This window comes from Dinoponera quadriceps, unplaced genomic scaffold (assembly GCF_001313825.1).
Source record: "Dinoponera quadriceps isolate SergipeBrazil2010 unplaced genomic scaffold, ASM131382v1 scaffold566, whole genome shotgun sequence".
In the NCBI taxonomy this organism is placed as follows: Eukaryota; Metazoa; Arthropoda; class Insecta; order Hymenoptera; family Formicidae; genus Dinoponera; species Dinoponera quadriceps.
In genome coordinates, this window is record NW_014555972.1 from 3,396,709 (window position 1) to 3,414,857 (window position 18,149).

Consider the following 18,149-nt stretch of genomic DNA (forward strand, 5'->3'; position numbering starts at 1 on the left):
TAAGGTATTAAGTAACATCACTTTGATTTTCCATAAATAATTACTTTTTCACGTATCTTGATGTCATCTTGACTTTTATATAACTTTTTGTTCTGCTTGTGGTTAAAAATTGGAGCGATCTACGAGCGAAAATTGAAAAAATTTTTTTTCAAGTTTAATTTCAATAAAAAAATGTTCGCGCGCGCTATTCCGTTTTTCTTATTTATTTGTGTTAATGTTAATACATTTTGCATAATTTTATTGTTTTTTGCATATCTTTGCTTTTTTAATGATGTTAAACTTGAAAACAAAATTTTTTTTTAATTTTCGCTCGAATATTGTCCCAAATTTCAATCACATTTGCTCTGTTTGGATTGCGCTCTATCAAGAAGGTACTCCGCGAGCGAATGTGTGCGTGCTAGTGAACACTGAATATTTCATTTAAATTAATTATAGTAAATTATTTATTTCTCTGATGGAAAATCGCGTGAAGCTCTTAAGTCCCGTCTACATAGATCGCCACATGCAGAGGCGTATATAAAATAATATTCCACCGCACTAAAGGGCACGCATTCGCAAAGTGGCCACATGCAACGAATTAAATCAATTCCAACTTTCTACGTCACGACAACTGCGTTGACTAATCAGAGAAAAGCAAAGAATAGTTTTCGCTTTTCTGCTACCGTTTGCAAACTGCGTTTTACATGTTGCCGTAGACGAGTCTTTTAGTACGCGAAAATCGTACGCAAACTACATTTCACGTCGTATTTTACATTTCATCGAAGTGAAGCTAATCGCTGTGATATCCACTGATGATGCTTATTTTTCCCGTAGAAGAGCAGAGAGGAAAATGAAATGGAGAACGGTGGAAATCGCATACACGGACCTGGACCGGTACCTTCCAGGTATGTTCCATTATATAATTCCGTTTAATTTTCGATAGTAATACGTTTAAAAGTGCAAAACAGTGAGCAAATGCTAAAAGCCACATTGTGATTAAAAGAATAAAACAAATATTTTGCTTCCGACATATTTTGCACGATACGTATATGGAAAAAAATAGCGTAATTGGAGTAAATCTATATGACTCAATGGTAAGTATCATTAAAACTATTACGTCATATATTGTTTCAATAATTAAAATATTAGTTTAAACGATATTGCTTTTGTATCAAGAAAATTTACACCAATTACACGTGCTATTGGAAATTCTATCAATTCAACGGTATTTTTTTTCCATATATGAACATATTTTTCTCAGAAAATATCCCGACTTTCTCTCACGTTGACGCTAATAATTTAATTAGGATGTTAAATTAATTTTGCATTCATATTATCGGTTTCGTACCAATGTAATCGTATTTTGCATTATTGTATAAAATGAATTATAAATTGCGGCATTAATTATGGATTTGCCGGCGAGATGGTGTGATTGAAGATATCGCGTGTTTCACGAACAGATCGAGGCCCAGCAGCAAAATGACCAAGTACGTGGAATGTTGGGGAGCGGACAAGCCCTTCGCGAATATCGCGGAGGCAACGTTGGCGAAGAATATCGGTCTGACAGTAAGCCAGAATTAATTTCCGTAGCTTTGGTTTTGCATTTAACGCAGTAATTGAAACGCACTTCTCCTTGCCGACAGAGCATCGCGATGATCGAGTCGAATCTATTGGAATCGAACAATGCCAGCTGCTTCGACACGCAGTGAGTTATACATATTATTAATTAACGTCAATATCGTGCCGGCAGGAATAAAAGATCGGTAACTCGATAACGTGTCCGATAAATGATACGCGTGATACCTCGGCGCTTCAATTTTAATGTCGTAAGCGCGATTGAGGCCGAACATTGTCAGTTAAAACAGTTAGCAATATGATGAAAATTAATTCTTCACGTTATTCCACTTCTTCTCCTCTTTCATTATATACACGGCACGCGCGCCGCACGCGTATATTGTAATTATTAAAATTAATTAACACGTCTGAATACCATACCGAATGCCTCGTGTACCAACAAATGTAATCTCCAGACGACGAATTAAAATCGCACGATAATATTAACGCTCAAGAAAATCGAATGTGTGTGTGGATGTATTTTGCGATATAGAGATATTTCCAATTTTTATGCACGATGTAGGCATTGGTGCGGCGGTAATGAAGGGATATCGCCGTTTACTTATTGGTTCAAGGACAAGAATCAAGAGCAACAGTATCAAGAGCAGAGGGATGAGCAGTACTCGTGGTACGTCATCGCCTCGAACGTAGTTTACATGTTGATGTTCTGCATCCAAATTATTTATCTACCAAGGTGAGTTTCCGTAGGTTAATTAAACGTTTGATAGTCGCCTCGGGTTCCGCGTTAAATTGATCATTTAATGACTGAACTTGTAAAGTAATTATATAATATTCGCGAATTTTCGTAAAGTTACGCTTTGTTAGAGTGTATTTGTCAAATTTTATCTTTTCGGGGGAGGACAGGTTAACACGGGGGGTTATTCGGGGGTTATTATATTGCTGAAATTAATTGTATTCAATTAGAATCACACAGAGGAAAAGGTTTTTTTTGAATTTAATCTCATGTTTAACTTGAGTTTGTTTAATATAAGCAACATAATTTAATATCAAATATCATTTTGTTCGAATAAAAATATTATTTCACTGTAACAAACCATGTTGTTTGGTAGGAAAAACAGTATTATTTGGAGGAAATAATATAATGGTTCGATAAAAGAAAAATTTCTTTCATTTTATCAAATCCGAAGAAATCATTTTCTCTGTGTAGGGGTTAATATTTTGTGTTTCTCTTTCTGGCGGAGAAGTTGATTTTTCTCCCACTTATAGAAGCATCGTAGTTTACGGTTGCTTCGCAGCCGGCCTAGCATCGCTGATTATATTCGCCGCGATATCATGGTTCAATGGAAAAATCGATAGCAACGGTGCCGAAGAGTCAACAAATCAAATCGCACTTAGCCGCGGTATCAGGATAACGGTGTATTTGATAACCGCTTTGCTGGCTGTTGCATCGTCGGTTATTAGCCTGATCGACGTTGATCAAACTGTCGGATACGACATCGTACCAGTGCGTATGTTCAGAAATATTTTATTTAATAAAGGATGATATTTTACTTAATAAATTATATCGTCTGTCGTATATGGCGAGATTTTTATCACATTCGAAATTCAAATACCACACATATTACAAACTTAAAATAATATAATTAATATTTTAATATTAAAATATCATTTGGAGAATGTCCAAGAACGTTATAAAACCGATATAGAGAGAGGTGTACATTAAAATAAAAAATTAGATATCTTGAAACGTACGTCTGATGTTAAATTTGCGATTTTTCCCGATGAGTTAAGAGATCGGTAGAATATTTTCACATTTTAGAGGAAAATTCCGTTAGAGAAAATTTATTTCCTCGGTGTGTCACAGATTTTGGAAAAGCATGTGTTACGCGAGACAAACGTTCGTGTGTTTTATTGCGTTCACCTGACAAATATATATTTTCAGCTATACGTGTACTCGACGGTGATAGCATTAGTGGTCGGTTGGACGCATTTGAGGGTCGGCTTCTTGCTTAAGCTGAGTGTAATGTTCCTATCCGTAGTCGTAATACTTGTGGTCTTCTCCCAAGCACCGGTAATTCGGCTTTATTACGAGAATCCTGGAGCCAAGTGAGTGAAACGATCTTAAAGCTCGTACAGGGCGTTATGAATCGTAAAGCTCCGCCAACGCTTCCTCGCGTTTCCGCAGGTTTTATGGGGTCTATTATCTGATGCAAGTGGGATATCTGCTCGCGCTCGTCAGCGTAATACTACACATTTTAGACAGACAAGTGGAATACTCGTCCAGGACAGATATCCTATGGAAGAGTAAACTGAGGGTCGAGCAAGACGAGGTGGAGACCATGAGGGGCATCAATAAGATTCTCCTAGAGAATATACTTCCAGCTCATGTGGCAGATCACTTTTTAGCCACAAGAGACACGCAAGTGAGAAATCTCTGGCATTATTCGTATCTTGATATTCACCACATTATTACATTGTAATACATGACAATTTACGTATACACGGAGAAAATATTGTAGTAAAGATTACCATAACATTTTATGATATTAGTCTATACCGGAATTGAAATTATGATACATGTTGTAATCTTTAATGACGTACTTCATTATATGCAGGGTAGGCCAAAAATCTGGATACATTTGAATAAAGATGAAAAGAAACTGAAAAAATCCGTGGGAAATGGAAAAAACCTTGTTTTTTCCGTGTCTTCAAAAATTTGGTATTAAATAATAAATGATATTTTGGACCAAAGCGTTGTTTTTTGGCAGGAACTCTATCACGAGAGATACAGCAGCATCGCTGTGATGTTCGCATCGATTCCTAACTACAAAGAGTTCTACGACGAGACGGACATAAATAAACAAGGGCTCGAATGTCTGCGTCTGCTCAATGAGATTATTTGCGACTTCGACAAACTCTTACTCAAGCCGAAGTTCTCTGGGATTGAGAAGATTAAGACGATAGGCAGTACTTACATGCTAGCGTCTGGCCTGAGTCCAGGAAAGGAGGATGGTGACGGCAAGGTGAGATCGTAAAGTAAAGTGATCCCTTTCTAAGTTGCTACGAAGTCTCGTTAACTTACGAATAGATTTATAATTGATAAATTTGTTCTACGACCGCGGTTTGAATGAGAGAGCTTTTCAATGAAAACAATTTTTATAGGAAAATTCTGAATAATTTTTCTTAATTTTGATAAATGACTCGAAGTAAAAGAAAATAACGTTGTTCATTATTAATAATTTTGTGATAATAAATTTGTTATGTAGGATCTGCTGAAACAGCAGGATCATAACGTAATAGTACTCGTCGAATTTGCCATCGCGCTTATGACGATCCTGGATCAAATCAACAGAGATTCCTTTCAGAGATTCAAATTAAGAATGGGTGAGAAACTATTAAAAATGTTAATTTGTTATTCGTTTGCCAGTTTCCTTCTGGATTCCGCGACACGAATATAAATAACTGACGACTAATTCCTTTTTTATCCGTAGGCCTAAATCACGGGCCGGTGATAGCCGGTGTCGTGGGCGCCCAAAAGCCTCAATACGACATCTGGGGAAATACAGTGAACGTGGCTTCAAGGATGGACAGTTGCGGCGAAATGGGCAAACTTCAAGTCACTGAAGACACAGCCAAGATCCTCATCGACGCTGGATACGAGCTTATTTGCCGCGGCCCGACGTTTGTTAAGGGCAAAGGAACACTCACCACGTATTTTGTGAAAACACCCTTCGATGATAAGGAGGACAACTATTAATAATCACCCACAAACTATTGGGACGATAAAAGTGTGCTGTGCAATCACGAGGAATCTTTTCTCTAAGAACATTGCGCTTAACATATTTGAGCATGCAAAGAGAATATATCCAGAATATATACAGTACAATGTCCCAAATCTTTGATATGAGAGACATCTTTGAGATATCTTAAAGGCATCTATGAGTAAGACGCCTTAGAGATATCTTTAAGACGTCTTACGTCCCGATTTTGGATATTGTGCTGTCTGGGTATTCTTGTCAGGACGAGGCGATTCCAGAAACTTTAGCGACTTATCTGTTAATATAAGATGATAATGAGTGTAAGGTTTACTCGTTTAACTCCGTAAAATAAGGTGTTTCACCTTCCCACGAAGGTAAGTAAGTCTTCGAAGAGAAGAATCGCATGAGAAGAGCGATACTTCTCGAAAAGTTTATTATGAGATTCGTAGCGCAATCGCGACCTGTGTATTCCGAAATGCTGACCTCGTCTTCGCCGTTTTACACGTAAAAAAAAATTAATAATCGACGATTATTATGTCTTCTCGATGTTTTTTTTTTCTGCGCTCGATTCAACGTTGGACAGGGGAAACGAGGAAGTGCGCAGTAGCGATTATTGTGTTCTCCCAAATAATTTTATATATTTTAGAGACGAACGCTGATCTCACGCGCGTATATGTAAAGATACTTCGGATTCTCGGCTACTGCGGACGAATCATTTCGAACGTCAACCTCTTCCAATTTTCGACTAGTAACCGGCGAACATCGTTACACTGTACCTGCAATTAGAGATTAACAGTAGCTGTATATACGTACATAACTGTACATGTATGATTAATTCGTTTCGGGAGCTGCGACATGCGGGGGAACAGTTTGATCTCCATCGAGAAACAACGAGATCTCCTCGAGCTATACACCCCAAGCACATACGATCGATGTACAACATTGCTTTATACAGCCGACATTGATTGCCTTCATCCACGATTCAAAAGTATTGTGAACGTGATTATGTGAATAAAGCGATTATGAAGTTCACGTTGATTACGATATTATCCCCGTCCCTTTACGATGGGATATACAGACTTTCGTCTTGGAAAATATTAATGAGTCAGCATTCATGACATACTTTTTAATTAAAAACTCCAAAAAATCACGTCTTGAAATCGATATTTTGTCAGCTAATAACTTGATCCGGAAAATTTTATTTTCGCCGACAACTTCATTTATATAATAATTTGTAGATACACATGTAGATATTGTGGGCATTCGTGCGACTGTAACAATGTGAAAGCACCAAGTCAGCATCACTTGGAGAAAGGCAAAACGACGAGGTCGAAACATCAGAAATAGCGGTATTTATTGTAACATTACAGATTTATCAAAACAATGAAGTTTCTGTACAAATAAGATAAGTGTAAGTTTTCACAGCAACGTAGTTTAAAGTTTATGCGTAGCACGAGCCTTGGTTCTGCAGGCACCATTCGGGTTCCAGACTGTCCGCGTCGATTCCTCGGTCCACGAGTCTCTCGCGATGTCTCAGCATTCTCTGCTCAGCGTGATACCATTTGTATGCCGGTTCGGTCCATAATCGTTCAGCCATCGCAGCTGACCGCGGCCACAATCTTGAATCGGTTGATGTACTGTCCGCCTGCTCGGTCCACAGAGCTGCCTCTCCACCTGCAACAAGAATACGCAACGATCGCGTTACAACCACCAGATAACGCTCTACTTTCGCCCGTCCAGACCGAGAAAAGTGAAAATAATTTCGCCCAAAAGATAGATTTACCTAGAATAAGGTGCTTCTTGTGCCCGTATCCCTGACCCTTCACTATTTCTAACGGTGAATTGTCGTAAATCTTCTGCCATCCCTTGTACGGCGCGCACCAATTGTTACCTTCGCCCACCCAAGCTGAGAATCTATGAGTAATAAAACATTAATAATAAATTTGTAATAATACACAATTATAATATATTTACACGTGAATTAACTGTTTCACGCTGATTTCCCGAAAAAAGGAAATCTATTAATTTTCTTTACCCGCAGTCAAGGTACAGAGCATCGTAGTTCGACATAATGATCTTGAAGTCATTTTTCAGCAGTCTGCCGATGGTCTCGTCGTCGCCAGTGGTCCATATCTGAATGATGTACTTCTTCGGATCCAGATGCTGAAGATTCTCGGCATTAGTGAGCCCACTAGTCCAGAGGATGGCCGGGATGTCCTTGCCGTTATTGGCGATCTTCAGTTTCTCCAAAGCCTTCTCCTGGAAATATTCCCACAACACGTAGAAACTGGACTCGCTGAGGTCCCATCCCTTCTTCAGCATCCAGTCGGTGATGATTTTCGTGGATCGCCAACAATTGATGTTCACTTCGTCGCCGCCCATGTGAAAGATATCCGGGAATTCGAAGTCCTCCATCATGTCCTTATAGATGCCTTCCAGGACCTCGTACATTCTCTCACTGGTAGGATTGAGCTGGCCGCACGGCGGCTCCACACAATAATCTTTCCAAGGCTCGGCTTTGAAACACACCGTCGAATTATCGCCAACCTGTTTATTAACACATAGCAACACTGAAGATATCGGAAAGAAGAAGTCTTGGGTGAGCATCCTGATTCGATTATGTTCTCTAAACGATTTTGTTGCTTAATATCTTTTCAATTGTTTCAAGGTGTTAACTATTATTTTCATATTTTTTCCTATTATATCTTCTCTGATTTTACGTTATATTAATATAGGCATAAGCGATATCGCTTCTCAATTGACCAAAATCGTACGAAAATCAAGTTTCGTCGAAATAATTTTCGTTACGACGCCTCGAATAAATCGCAGTTTCGCTCTCGCTATTATAAATTTGCAACATTTAATAATTGCGAGTGCCGTAATTGGCGTGTTATCAATTTAGCGATCTTTTCATCGTTCCTAACGACATGATCTTTGAATTATCTCATTCAAATAGGGAAACGAACGATTGATGACAGTCTACTATCCGATGAGTCCTAATTTCTGCTTCACGTTGCAGAAGTCGCCACTCACCCATTGCCAACCCTCGCCGACGTGAGCTGGAGCGTCGAACTCTGGCAAGACTCTGACACCGCGAACCAAGGCATAATCGACAATCTCCTTGATCATCTCGGGCGTGTAGATCTTGGTCGGCGTGTAGCTACCGTATTTGACGAACTTGGGCCACGTCCTGCTGACGTAGGGGAAGCTGTGGGAGTCGGTGATGTGCCAATGGAAGGTATTCAGCTTGGACATAGCCATGCCCTCGATCGTCCGCAGGATCGTCTCCTTGTCCACGTAGTTCCGGCTGGTGTCCAAGAGGATTCCGCGATAGGGGTACTTCGGAGCGTCCACGATGTAGGCATCATCGGCCACTTGCACTACGTTGCGCAGATCGTCGAAGACGATCAGTTGGCTGAGGGTCTCCATAGCGTGACGAGCGCCGAAGTACGTCTTCGCCGTGATGTGCGCTTCCACCTGAAAATTAATCAGAATCTTGTCTGTCCCAGCAAGCAATCTGTCTAACGACAGATTGTGGACGGATTCATGGTCATCTGTGTCCGCAATCTGCTGTTGTTCGATCGATAGAATCTGCTGACAAAATCTGGCAACGGATTGGCGGCAGAAAGTGAACTGCAATATGTACTAGTTACATACGACAGATCCTGTTTGATTTCCGCCACCAGTTTGTCATCATACTCTGTCATCGGGTCCCGTTATATTTCTGCCAGCAAGCTGCTTAAAGATAGTCTGCTCTTTTTAATTGAACTGATTGAACTAATTCAAGAAATTTATATACACATATATATTGAAGCGTACGAAACGTACGTACGAGATTCTCACGCTTCAGTGTGCATACATTTCTTAAATTAGTGCAACCGGTTCAACTGAAAAAAAAAACAGACCAAGAGTCTGCAGCAGACACTATGCAAGATCTACATTGCAAATTTGGCTCCCTGAGGCATATAATTGTCGACATTGGAGCTGCATATCGCCTATGCTGTATCCCGTCGATGAAAAGAACGCGAGGAGGAAGTGCAGAAACGTAAAAAACATGAAGAATAAGATGCGACACGATCAGGCTGTGGAAAACTTGAACGAACTTAATTCGTCTGACTAGCGCGTGTCATCGACAAATTGGAGAGGTCACAGTCACTCGCGGAATCTACGTGCCCGGACAGCCGAGCCAAGATAAAGAACCATGACTTAACAGTAAATCATGTTACATCGTGTCGCATGCACACCTATAGCTGCATCCGCTCAAAACGCGCGGACAGCAGAAAACTTGTTTATGGCTCTCGGATATCCATGTCACTAACGGCAGCTACGAAAATAATAGTAACACGTTGAAGTAACGGGGAGTCGTTGGTACTGGTTACAAATTAACCACGTATAAAAAAAAACCAAGCCAAGACTCGGGGAAACATTTTCCATGTATAATTATATATGAATTGGTGATATATATNCTATATATAAGAAATTTTTTTCCAGGGAGACAAATTAGAATCAAGAAAGTGAGCAATAGTGTGAATCTAAGAGCTGTCATTCTTTATCAAATTATGTCCTTGATTCCAAAACCGATGGTCACGAAGGTGATCTAAAATCCTGATGCCAACGTTTATTTTTAACACGAGAACCCAATGACATGATAAAACAGCGTGCAACGTTAGAACTTATGATGTATGTATGTATATAGTTATTTCTGCCATATGGAGCAAAAACACCAACACTTGAATTAACAAAAATGGGCTGAATATACTTAAGAAATTTCGTAACAAGGAAGTTACGTAACTTCCTTGACATAACCGGCTACTTTTGTTAACTCAGGTGTTGGTATTTTTGCGCTACATGGTGTTATAACAAAAATGTTACATAATATTTATTTGATTTTACGTTAGAAAGCCTGAATTTTAATTCAGTAAATTCTAACGTAATTTCTAGCGGAAAGCGTTTCCGGCGTTACCAGATAGGTCGCAATTCCTAAAATTTAAACGTTATTATGACTTTTAGCAGCGAAATATGTCTTTTATCAGAAATTATATTACGCTTTATTATTGTTCGGAGCAAAAAACTATCCAGACCGTCTTTAAGATGTTTTATATCTCAATTTTAGACATTACGTTGCCTAAAGACTTACTACGTTTATCGTAGACCCAGCCTAAAAGTTCAACGTGCATTGAATTTTAGTACTCTCCTCGTTCGCGAGGATTTCTTTTATTCGAATAAAAAGCGCGCGCGCTACGCATAATTTGAATACCAGAAACACATAAATTAGACGGACAAGTAGAGGACCCGCGGAGACATCGTCGTCGGCGATTCAGCCGAAAACAAAAAGTCCAGAACGAATTTGCTGAACGTCATGCTCTTTTTTACTTTCAGCCTCCGCCCCCGACGCTTACCTGTCCATTGGCCCGGGCCACTCGGAGAGTGTAGCTCTCGTTCGTATCCAAGGTCAGTTTGATGTCGTCGACTTGAGGACCTTCGAGTGTGACGTGAATCAGCATGCCGACGCCGCCGTCTTTCAACGTTATCGGGCCGCTGAGCTTTTGTATGTTCTTCTTCAGCCGATCCACGTTCTTCTGGAAAAGATTTCTCACCACCGTCTGCTGCTCGACGCCGGTCAGCGCGATGTTCTCGGGATTCAGCTGGAGCACGGACTTGCCGAGGGACAAGTGCCCCGTCGGCTTCGGCCAGAGAGCTCCACCTTGACCGCATGACAACTGGCAGACGCTGAGAGCGGCGGGGTTGCTGGTCTGTTCCGTGATCGACTGCTTCTTGCACAGGCCGCCATCGCACTTGTAGTGCCAAGGGGAGCTGCGAGCCAAAGAAACGCCGAGCTCGTTCGAACAGTTTTGTCGATTGGAATCGATACAGCGCGAGGAACCCTGTTATCTTTACATGTATTTTGCCTCTAGTTTTAAAGTTTCGGAAAAAATTCCGCAGATTTTTTGATTTTCTTTTTTTCCTTCTTTATGGGAAAAGGTAGATATGGCAGGTTTACTATTAACCGAAGACATGCGAATTGTTCTAAACGAATTTTTGTACTCTTGAGACAAATACTGATCATAGAAAAAAAGTCTGGTTGTATTTATCAGAAAAAAACTTGATACGTTTTGACCGAATCCAATTGTTCCCTTTTTGATTAATGTAATGAGACTTTTTTCCGTGAATAAATCCTCAGAAAAATGGGGAAAAAAGCGTTTCTTTCCAAAAACTTGGAAACTATTTCATAATTTTGCCCGATCAAGTTGAAGTTTTTCATTATTCGTATAATCGCGATCACAATGATTCGTATGTCGTTGTCATTGAAGCTGCAATTTGGAAGCATCGTGTCAATAAAGAAGAAGAAGAAGTCGGTCAGCGACTTTGAGAAACCGCGGAAAACTGCGAGATAATCTTCCGAATGTGGCTGAACTTCGCGACCGGCCCCGACGCGGTCTATTTCTCAGTGGATCCACCAACCTGTTGCTTTCACCGTGCGAGGCGAATTACCTTTCGATCTAAAACTAACGTTCCCGCCTGCCGTTAGCGGAACGCCCGGCGATATCATTTGACAGTCTGTACAATATGCAACTCGCGTTCTCCGACACGTGCGACGAAACTGACGACTACGAACGGGGATTACAGTGAGGTAAGCCGAGCCGGTACTTGGACGGTAAAGATCGGGAACGGTAATTCGTCCGATAGGAAATGATTTTCGCTTTCACAGTCGCAACAAACCAGGTAGAAAATGACGATAACGTCAAAATGATATCGAGATAAGGAGAAAATGACTCGATCATTTCTTCATCATTCTGACATCATTTTTACGTCATCATCATTTCTGTTCTATATGGGTTGTTGCGACTGTGAAAGCAAAAATTAATATCAATGTGTAATTCGATTTTCCAACGCTTTTGTCTTCAGTTCGATCAAACCTGACCGATACAAATGTCGTATTCATAGGCTTTTTCTACGTGATTACGCGATTATACATAGAAAAATGCGATAGAAGTTTTGGACGTTAGTTATAATCGTGTCGTAAAAAAGAATGCAAGATAATCAGGTTTGATTTAACGCTTGCGGAGGAGATCCTAAGTTAAGGATTCTACGTTCTCTCGTCTATGTATGTACATGTGAGCGTGTGTGTATCAACAAAAATAAACCGAGTGAAATTAGAACGATAACAATCCCTGGCTTTCTCATGGTACTCACGTGTACTCCTCGGCCTGATTGGCGCCGTATTGGAGCGCGAGGACAACGATCAGTAGAGAGAGCATGCCGCTTAGAATGATCGCCAGTTCTGTCGAACGGCCGATTGTCGTTCGCCGAGTGATTTTATCCTTCGCCAGAAGATTGTATTCATGCAGTTTTGCGTGGGTAGGGGAAGAGCCGAGTGGGGACGGCGAAACCATCGAATGTCTCTAACGCGTTGTTGACGATTTACGCGAGCGGTTTCACGCGCCGTATCTCGCGGCTAATTCGATGACGGATTTGACGATGCAACGCGGAGACAGGTAGGATATAACGAATTTCTCCACCGAAAAAATATCAATCTTGAAAAATAATCTTTTGTAATAAAAAAAAATTCATATCTAATGAACGAAATCGGGATCTCCGCTATGTCAATTTCCTGTAAGCGAGAAATCATTAACACAACGTTATTACAACATTTTGCAACATGTGACGTTTTCAAAATATGTAGTTTTTAACGTTGTATACAACGTCATTGTTAACAATATGTTTGATCCGAAAATTAAAAATAATATTTCTATACTACGATTTTTGAATATTTATTAAATATTTTAGAAATGTTATCAAGTAACAGTTTAAAAACATTTGTAAAATTTCTATTAAAATTTATATTATGTCAGTGTTTATAAAATTCACATAAAATCAATGTTTCAAAAGATAATGACTTAATGTTTCTTGTTTACTGGGTTTCCCTCACAAATCTAATCAAACGATATTTTTATTCTCGAGACGCTAAGAATTCATAATTTAATATTCACGCAACACGAGAGATATGTATAGTTACAAGCGACTGTTTTGCTCAGCAAATTACCGCATTTTATTCACATAATACTTCAGAATGACTCGAAAACAAATATCAAATATCCATTCAGCTGTTCTTCATTAACAAAGTATTGCGTCCGGCGAACGTCATACCGGTTACTTCATTCGTCTACATCTTAAATCGCAATTACGCGACTTCTAATTATTCACGACAACATGCGAACCGCCTCTGGTAAGAGGCAAATCTAATAAACGCTTCGCACTTACAAACGCTTCGCTTCGATCTTACATCTGACACATTACTATAACACTCCGCTGCAGCAATCGTGTAGAACTGCTTACAAAACGATGTGTATCTTATCAAAGATCATTCGAATTACACATCGATAAGAACCTGACTTCGATTGATAATAATTACCGTATTTCGCATCATTTGTCAAGTGTAGGGCCGTGATGTATTATGAGGAAAAATCTCACATCCACATGTACTGAACCGCGCAAAGGAGTTCACTTTTTCGCACCTTAAATATTGCTCGGCCGACTTGGCTCACTTCATTTTTCGAAGCCACGTGTACTTCAGAGAGATTCGCTTGGCTACATCGGTATATTATGCATATGTTAGTACCAACATCAGTCAGTCAGATAGGATGTGGGATTTTTCCTCACGAACGTTAACTAATTGAGTAGATTTTCCTCGTATAATATACGATAAAGATCTACTTGATTAGTTGACGTTCGTAAAAATAGAAAATGCGGTTACGTAAAATAAAGCCAATTCGGATATTTTTCGAATTGAAAAACGATATATTTTTTTACAATAAACCAAGTTACTTAGTAACTTGAACAATAAAAAATCGGAGATCATAAAATAATTTTAATTATTCATCACCTCAACGATACCATTCGAACTGCTCATCATAATCACATCTTTTTACGGATCAATTAATACGCATGACTTCTGCAATACAATTTTGTATTCGCATTATATTCATGTCATACGGATGTTTCAACACAATACAGCATGACGAAATTTGCGCAAGTGTCGGTTCTTAACTTACGTACAGTTGTACGAAGAAGGAATAAGAATGCAAAAATTTCTGCAGCATTGTGTCTCGATGTACTGTGTTGTCCGGAAAGTCTGTACGAATCTTCGAGCAAAATTCAAATAAAAAAGTTTCTTAGTTTAAAATCATTTTAATCTGTAACATATGTGTGTCGAAATGTCACTCATCAAAACATACACATTTGACGCATCACAAGCCTAAAAATTTGCATTTAAATGTTATTTATCGAGAAATCTGCACAGACTTTCCAGAAAATCCAATGAATTTATTTAATTTATAGAAAATATAGCATATTTATACTTAAAAAGTATGTACAAGAACAAAACATTTAATACTATTTATGGGTAATAATACAAAAAATTATCAATGATCATACTAGAGTTATAAAATCACGACAGAAGTTGCAAATAAGTTGCATGTGGCAGCATATGAGAAAAGTCGTCTCTTTGGTCCTTACAATCTGCCTGATTTTATTCATCTCCGCGTATTGCTCTGTACTTGGCTAACTCGTTCGGGAAAACTCGATTCAACTCTACCAACATATTAGCTTTGAATTTTCTGTAAGCATCGATCTTGCCTTTTACTTGTTCGTTCTTTGTTAAAGCTTTCTCTATGCAGTCTTTGGTATATAATTGAGGATTCCTCCCTTGGTCAATGTAACTGAAATAAGTATACACCTCATAATAGTAATATAATTCAAATCATTGATATCAAAACTGATAAGCCACTGTTATACGTACTCGAATACTTCCAATGGTACATGAACATCCTGGACTTGCGATTTTAACTTATCAACCTCCTGCAAGCCACTGACTAACCCTTGACTAAAAAAAAAATAGCAATATTCAATGATTAAAAAGATTGGTAAAATTCTAAAACACAAGTCTAGAAAATGTTCCTCCGATTGAAACAAGATTATATTGATATAAATTTCATATATTGAAGATTTCTATAGCTATGGCAATCTCGTTAATTATATTCTGTTGGTGAATTTCGAAAGCATACTTCTAACAAGTACAGAATGGTTTCCAATTTATCGATGTTTAATTAATATAACAACAGAAATAAGATGCGTCGTTAATGCAAGATAATTAACCTGCAATTAGGTTAGAATGCGAAAATGGTGCCTTTGGAAAACGAATACGCAGTCGTACACATATTGTACGAATACTCACATCTTCTGATTAAGCACATTTTGCCCTTGAGGCTGGAAATCGCTTACTATGATACGTATTTGCCGCACATTCTCGATGAAGAGTTCCAACTGAGCTTCCAAGTTCTCCAAAGGGGATGCCATGATTGTTTCTATGTTTTCACTGAAGCGTCGATGATGCAGAGTGCAACAAGCACAAAAACTGGGCCCTTTTTTGTTAAAGGATCGACTATTTTCTGTATATATTCAAATTTACCATTAATCTCGATTTTATTTCTCGTAAATAAAGACAAAAGTCAATTGGCCTGTTCTTTTTAGCTGCATCGCTGAACTAGCGCATTAAGTTGAAGCGAGACAAGTATATATTTTCTCATTTCAACTTATTGCACCAGTTCAGCAGTTCAGCTAAAAAGAACAGGCTAAATGCTATATGCTATATGCTGTTGAAAAATAAAAGGATTGTCTAACCTGTCGTTGAATTGTATTACTTGAAAATATAATTTATCGTTGAATCCAATTCGTTGTACAGTTTAGGAACATAGCCCGTCCGTCAGAAAAATGTATCTTTGAATTGTATTACGACCTCGATTTCTCTGAACAAGGATAGTGGCGCTACGTAACGGAAATTTGGGAACTATTCATCGAAATACCAGCCGGTATATCAGGTTAACCCTAGCGCTATCTAGTGGCGGAAAACTTGAATTACGTCAAGTTCGAGTCTCGACTACGAAACGTTTTTATCGGCATTTCGAGGTCGTAATGTGACTCAACAATAAGTTAAACGTAATTTTACTTTCAAGTAACACAACTCGACGATAAATCGAACGACTCGTTATTTTGAAATATTACAATTCAACGAATCAGTCAGATGTCTCTTATTCTTTAATAATACATTTCTCCGGGAAGTTAAATGACTTTTTTTATTATCAAGTAGTCCAACTCAACGATGGGTGGAGCAGTGAGCTTTGCGAGATCCTTCTTAAAATAATCCGACAAACAAGTCGAATTCCGGCGACTCGTAAACATGAAGCATGTAATAATAGGTGAGCATATTCGTAGATTACTCTCCAAAGTAAACTCATAAAATACTGAAGAAAAAAAAAAGCACAATTATTATATTATAAATAAGATTGTATAATTTGTTTTCAGGTGGTGGATCAGGTTTCATAGGATCACAGCTGATAAAATGTCTTTCCCTCGAGGGCATCTCTTGCACGTGTATCTCTCGAATGCCTGGACCACATAGAATATCGTGGGTAAGTTGTGGTGTAAAATTTATCTGCTGAAAGATTTGTCCATGTAAAACAACCAAGGCAAGGTTGTATCTGAAACCTACAGAACGATTTAGAACGCAATGGTCTACCAGAGGACACATCAGCTGTCATCAATGTTGCTGGACAGAATGTGCTGGATCCTGCTCAGAGATGGACTCCAGGCTTCAAACAAAATGTCAGGAACAGCAGGGTAAAGACAACAAAGGCTTTAGCCGATGCAATACAGAATACTAAGGCTGAAATCTTCATGACCATATCTGGAGTTGCATACTATAAACCAAATGGCACTATGTATACAGAAGACAGCAAATGCGAGCCATACGATTTCTTATCAAGTATAAAACGTCAATGTTTATTCCTGTGATATGTATATTTGCACTTCTATACTGGCTGTCTATTATTTTCAGAACTCTCGCATGATTGGGAAGATGCTGCGCAATTACCAAAGGAGAGCAACATCAGACAAGTCACAATAAGATCCGGAGTTGTGTTAGGAAGAACTGGCGGCATGATCAAGCAAATATATCTGCCGTTTTTCCTTGGCCTAGGTGGGCCGATAGGTGCTGGCAACCAATACATGCCCTGGATACATATTGCAGATCTAGTTGGCCTGTTTAAATTTGCCCTTAAAAATAACAATGTGCAGGGTATAATAAACGGAGTTGCACCTCAGGTAAACACAAACAAAGTTATATTCTTCTCTAATCTATTATATCAATATGATAATATATTATTTTGTCGTTATTATTAATATCCATGTTACTTCCGAAAAACAGCTTGTAACAAATGTGGAATTTACCAAAGCATTTGCAACGGCGATGTGGAGACCTGCGGTCATACCTCTTCCAAATTTCTTTTTGAAAATATTGTTCAGCGAAGAACGAGCAAAAGTTAGTGACATATATTTAATAATAGTGTTAATCTGTTTGATAATAAGTGTAATAATTTCATTATTCCGCATTCTAGATAATGTTGGAGGGGCAGAAAGTTGAACCAAAGCGTGCGAAAGAGTTGGGATTTAAATATCAATATCCAGATATCGAGAGCGCCTGCAAGCAACTCGTCCAGTAAACTTCTTGTACTTTGTACAAAACTCTGCCCGATCGTGATAGAAATCGTGATAGAAATCGATAGACACGCGTAGCTCAATTAATCGTTCTTAAATTATTTATGATATATGCTATTTGAATTGTTAACATTTAAATGCGAAACTTTACTTCGGTTTTTTTCATACGTTGTAATTTAAGGACTGTTATTTTGTTTAATAAAATTATCGCAAGGCAAACCAAGTCGATAAAGCTTTATGTCGCGATACAAATTTATTTCTATTGGGCAATCAAATCCAATTACA

The 18,149-nt window shown here is 38.7% G+C and overlaps 4 protein-coding genes across 5 annotated transcripts in view; 2 read left to right on the plus strand and 2 right to left on the minus strand.

Annotated features, from left to right (window-relative positions):
- The window catches only part of LOC106746346 (adenylate cyclase type 2), a 40,303-nt gene extending 33,959 nt beyond the window's left edge, over nucleotides 1–6,344 (plus strand). For both annotated transcript variants that reach the window (XM_014622882.1, XM_014622883.1), the window contains exons 10-19: nucleotides 814–884; nucleotides 1,440–1,545; nucleotides 1,623–1,684; nucleotides 2,117–2,287; nucleotides 2,821–3,058; nucleotides 3,497–3,660; nucleotides 3,740–3,977; nucleotides 4,323–4,577; nucleotides 4,821–4,938; nucleotides 5,046–6,344. In XM_014622882.1, the coding sequence (XP_014478368.1) occupies nucleotides 814–884; nucleotides 1,440–1,545; nucleotides 1,623–1,684; nucleotides 2,117–2,287; nucleotides 2,821–3,058; nucleotides 3,497–3,660; nucleotides 3,740–3,977; nucleotides 4,323–4,577; nucleotides 4,821–4,938; nucleotides 5,046–5,311 (1,689 nt within the window). In that variant the 3' untranslated portion in view covers nucleotides 5,312–6,344. The remainder of the gene's footprint in view (nucleotides 1–813; nucleotides 885–1,439; nucleotides 1,546–1,622; nucleotides 1,685–2,116; nucleotides 2,288–2,820; nucleotides 3,059–3,496; nucleotides 3,661–3,739; nucleotides 3,978–4,322; nucleotides 4,578–4,820; nucleotides 4,939–5,045) is intronic.
- Nucleotides 6,345–6,644: 300 nt separating this feature from the next.
- Nucleotides 6,645–12,687, minus strand: LOC106746347 (chitooligosaccharidolytic beta-N-acetylglucosaminidase-like). Its single transcript, XM_014622884.1, is given in 7 exon segments — nucleotides 6,645–6,986; nucleotides 7,096–7,226; nucleotides 7,348–7,859; nucleotides 8,346–8,789; nucleotides 10,712–11,126; nucleotides 12,507–12,594; nucleotides 12,597–12,687. Coding segments are annotated over 7 exon segments (1,884 nt in total). The 5' UTR covers nucleotides 12,658–12,687; the 3' UTR covers nucleotides 6,645–6,753.
- Nucleotides 12,688–14,088: 1,401 nt separating this feature from the next.
- Nucleotides 14,089–16,116, minus strand: LOC106746202 (mediator of RNA polymerase II transcription subunit 10). Its single transcript, XM_014622508.1, has 4 exons — nucleotides 15,993–16,116; nucleotides 15,547–15,760; nucleotides 15,112–15,195; nucleotides 14,089–15,031 (listed from the first exon to the last, which is right to left on the minus strand). The coding sequence occupies exons 2-4, from the start codon at nucleotides 15,666–15,668 to the stop codon at nucleotides 14,842–14,844; spliced, it is 396 nt and encodes a 131-aa protein (XP_014477994.1). The 5' UTR covers nucleotides 15,669–15,760; nucleotides 15,993–16,116; the 3' UTR covers nucleotides 14,089–14,841.
- A 142-nt stretch (nucleotides 16,117–16,258) lies between these two features.
- LOC106746192 (epimerase family protein SDR39U1) lies at nucleotides 16,259–18,087 on the plus strand. The gene is made up of 6 exons (XM_014622484.1): nucleotides 16,259–16,567; nucleotides 16,674–16,780; nucleotides 16,863–17,133; nucleotides 17,206–17,471; nucleotides 17,575–17,688; nucleotides 17,765–18,087. The coding sequence occupies exons 1-6, from the start codon at nucleotides 16,549–16,551 to the stop codon at nucleotides 17,867–17,869; spliced, it is 882 nt and encodes a 293-aa protein (XP_014477970.1). The 5' UTR covers nucleotides 16,259–16,548; the 3' UTR covers nucleotides 17,870–18,087.
- Nucleotides 18,088–18,149: the final 62 nt, after the last annotated feature.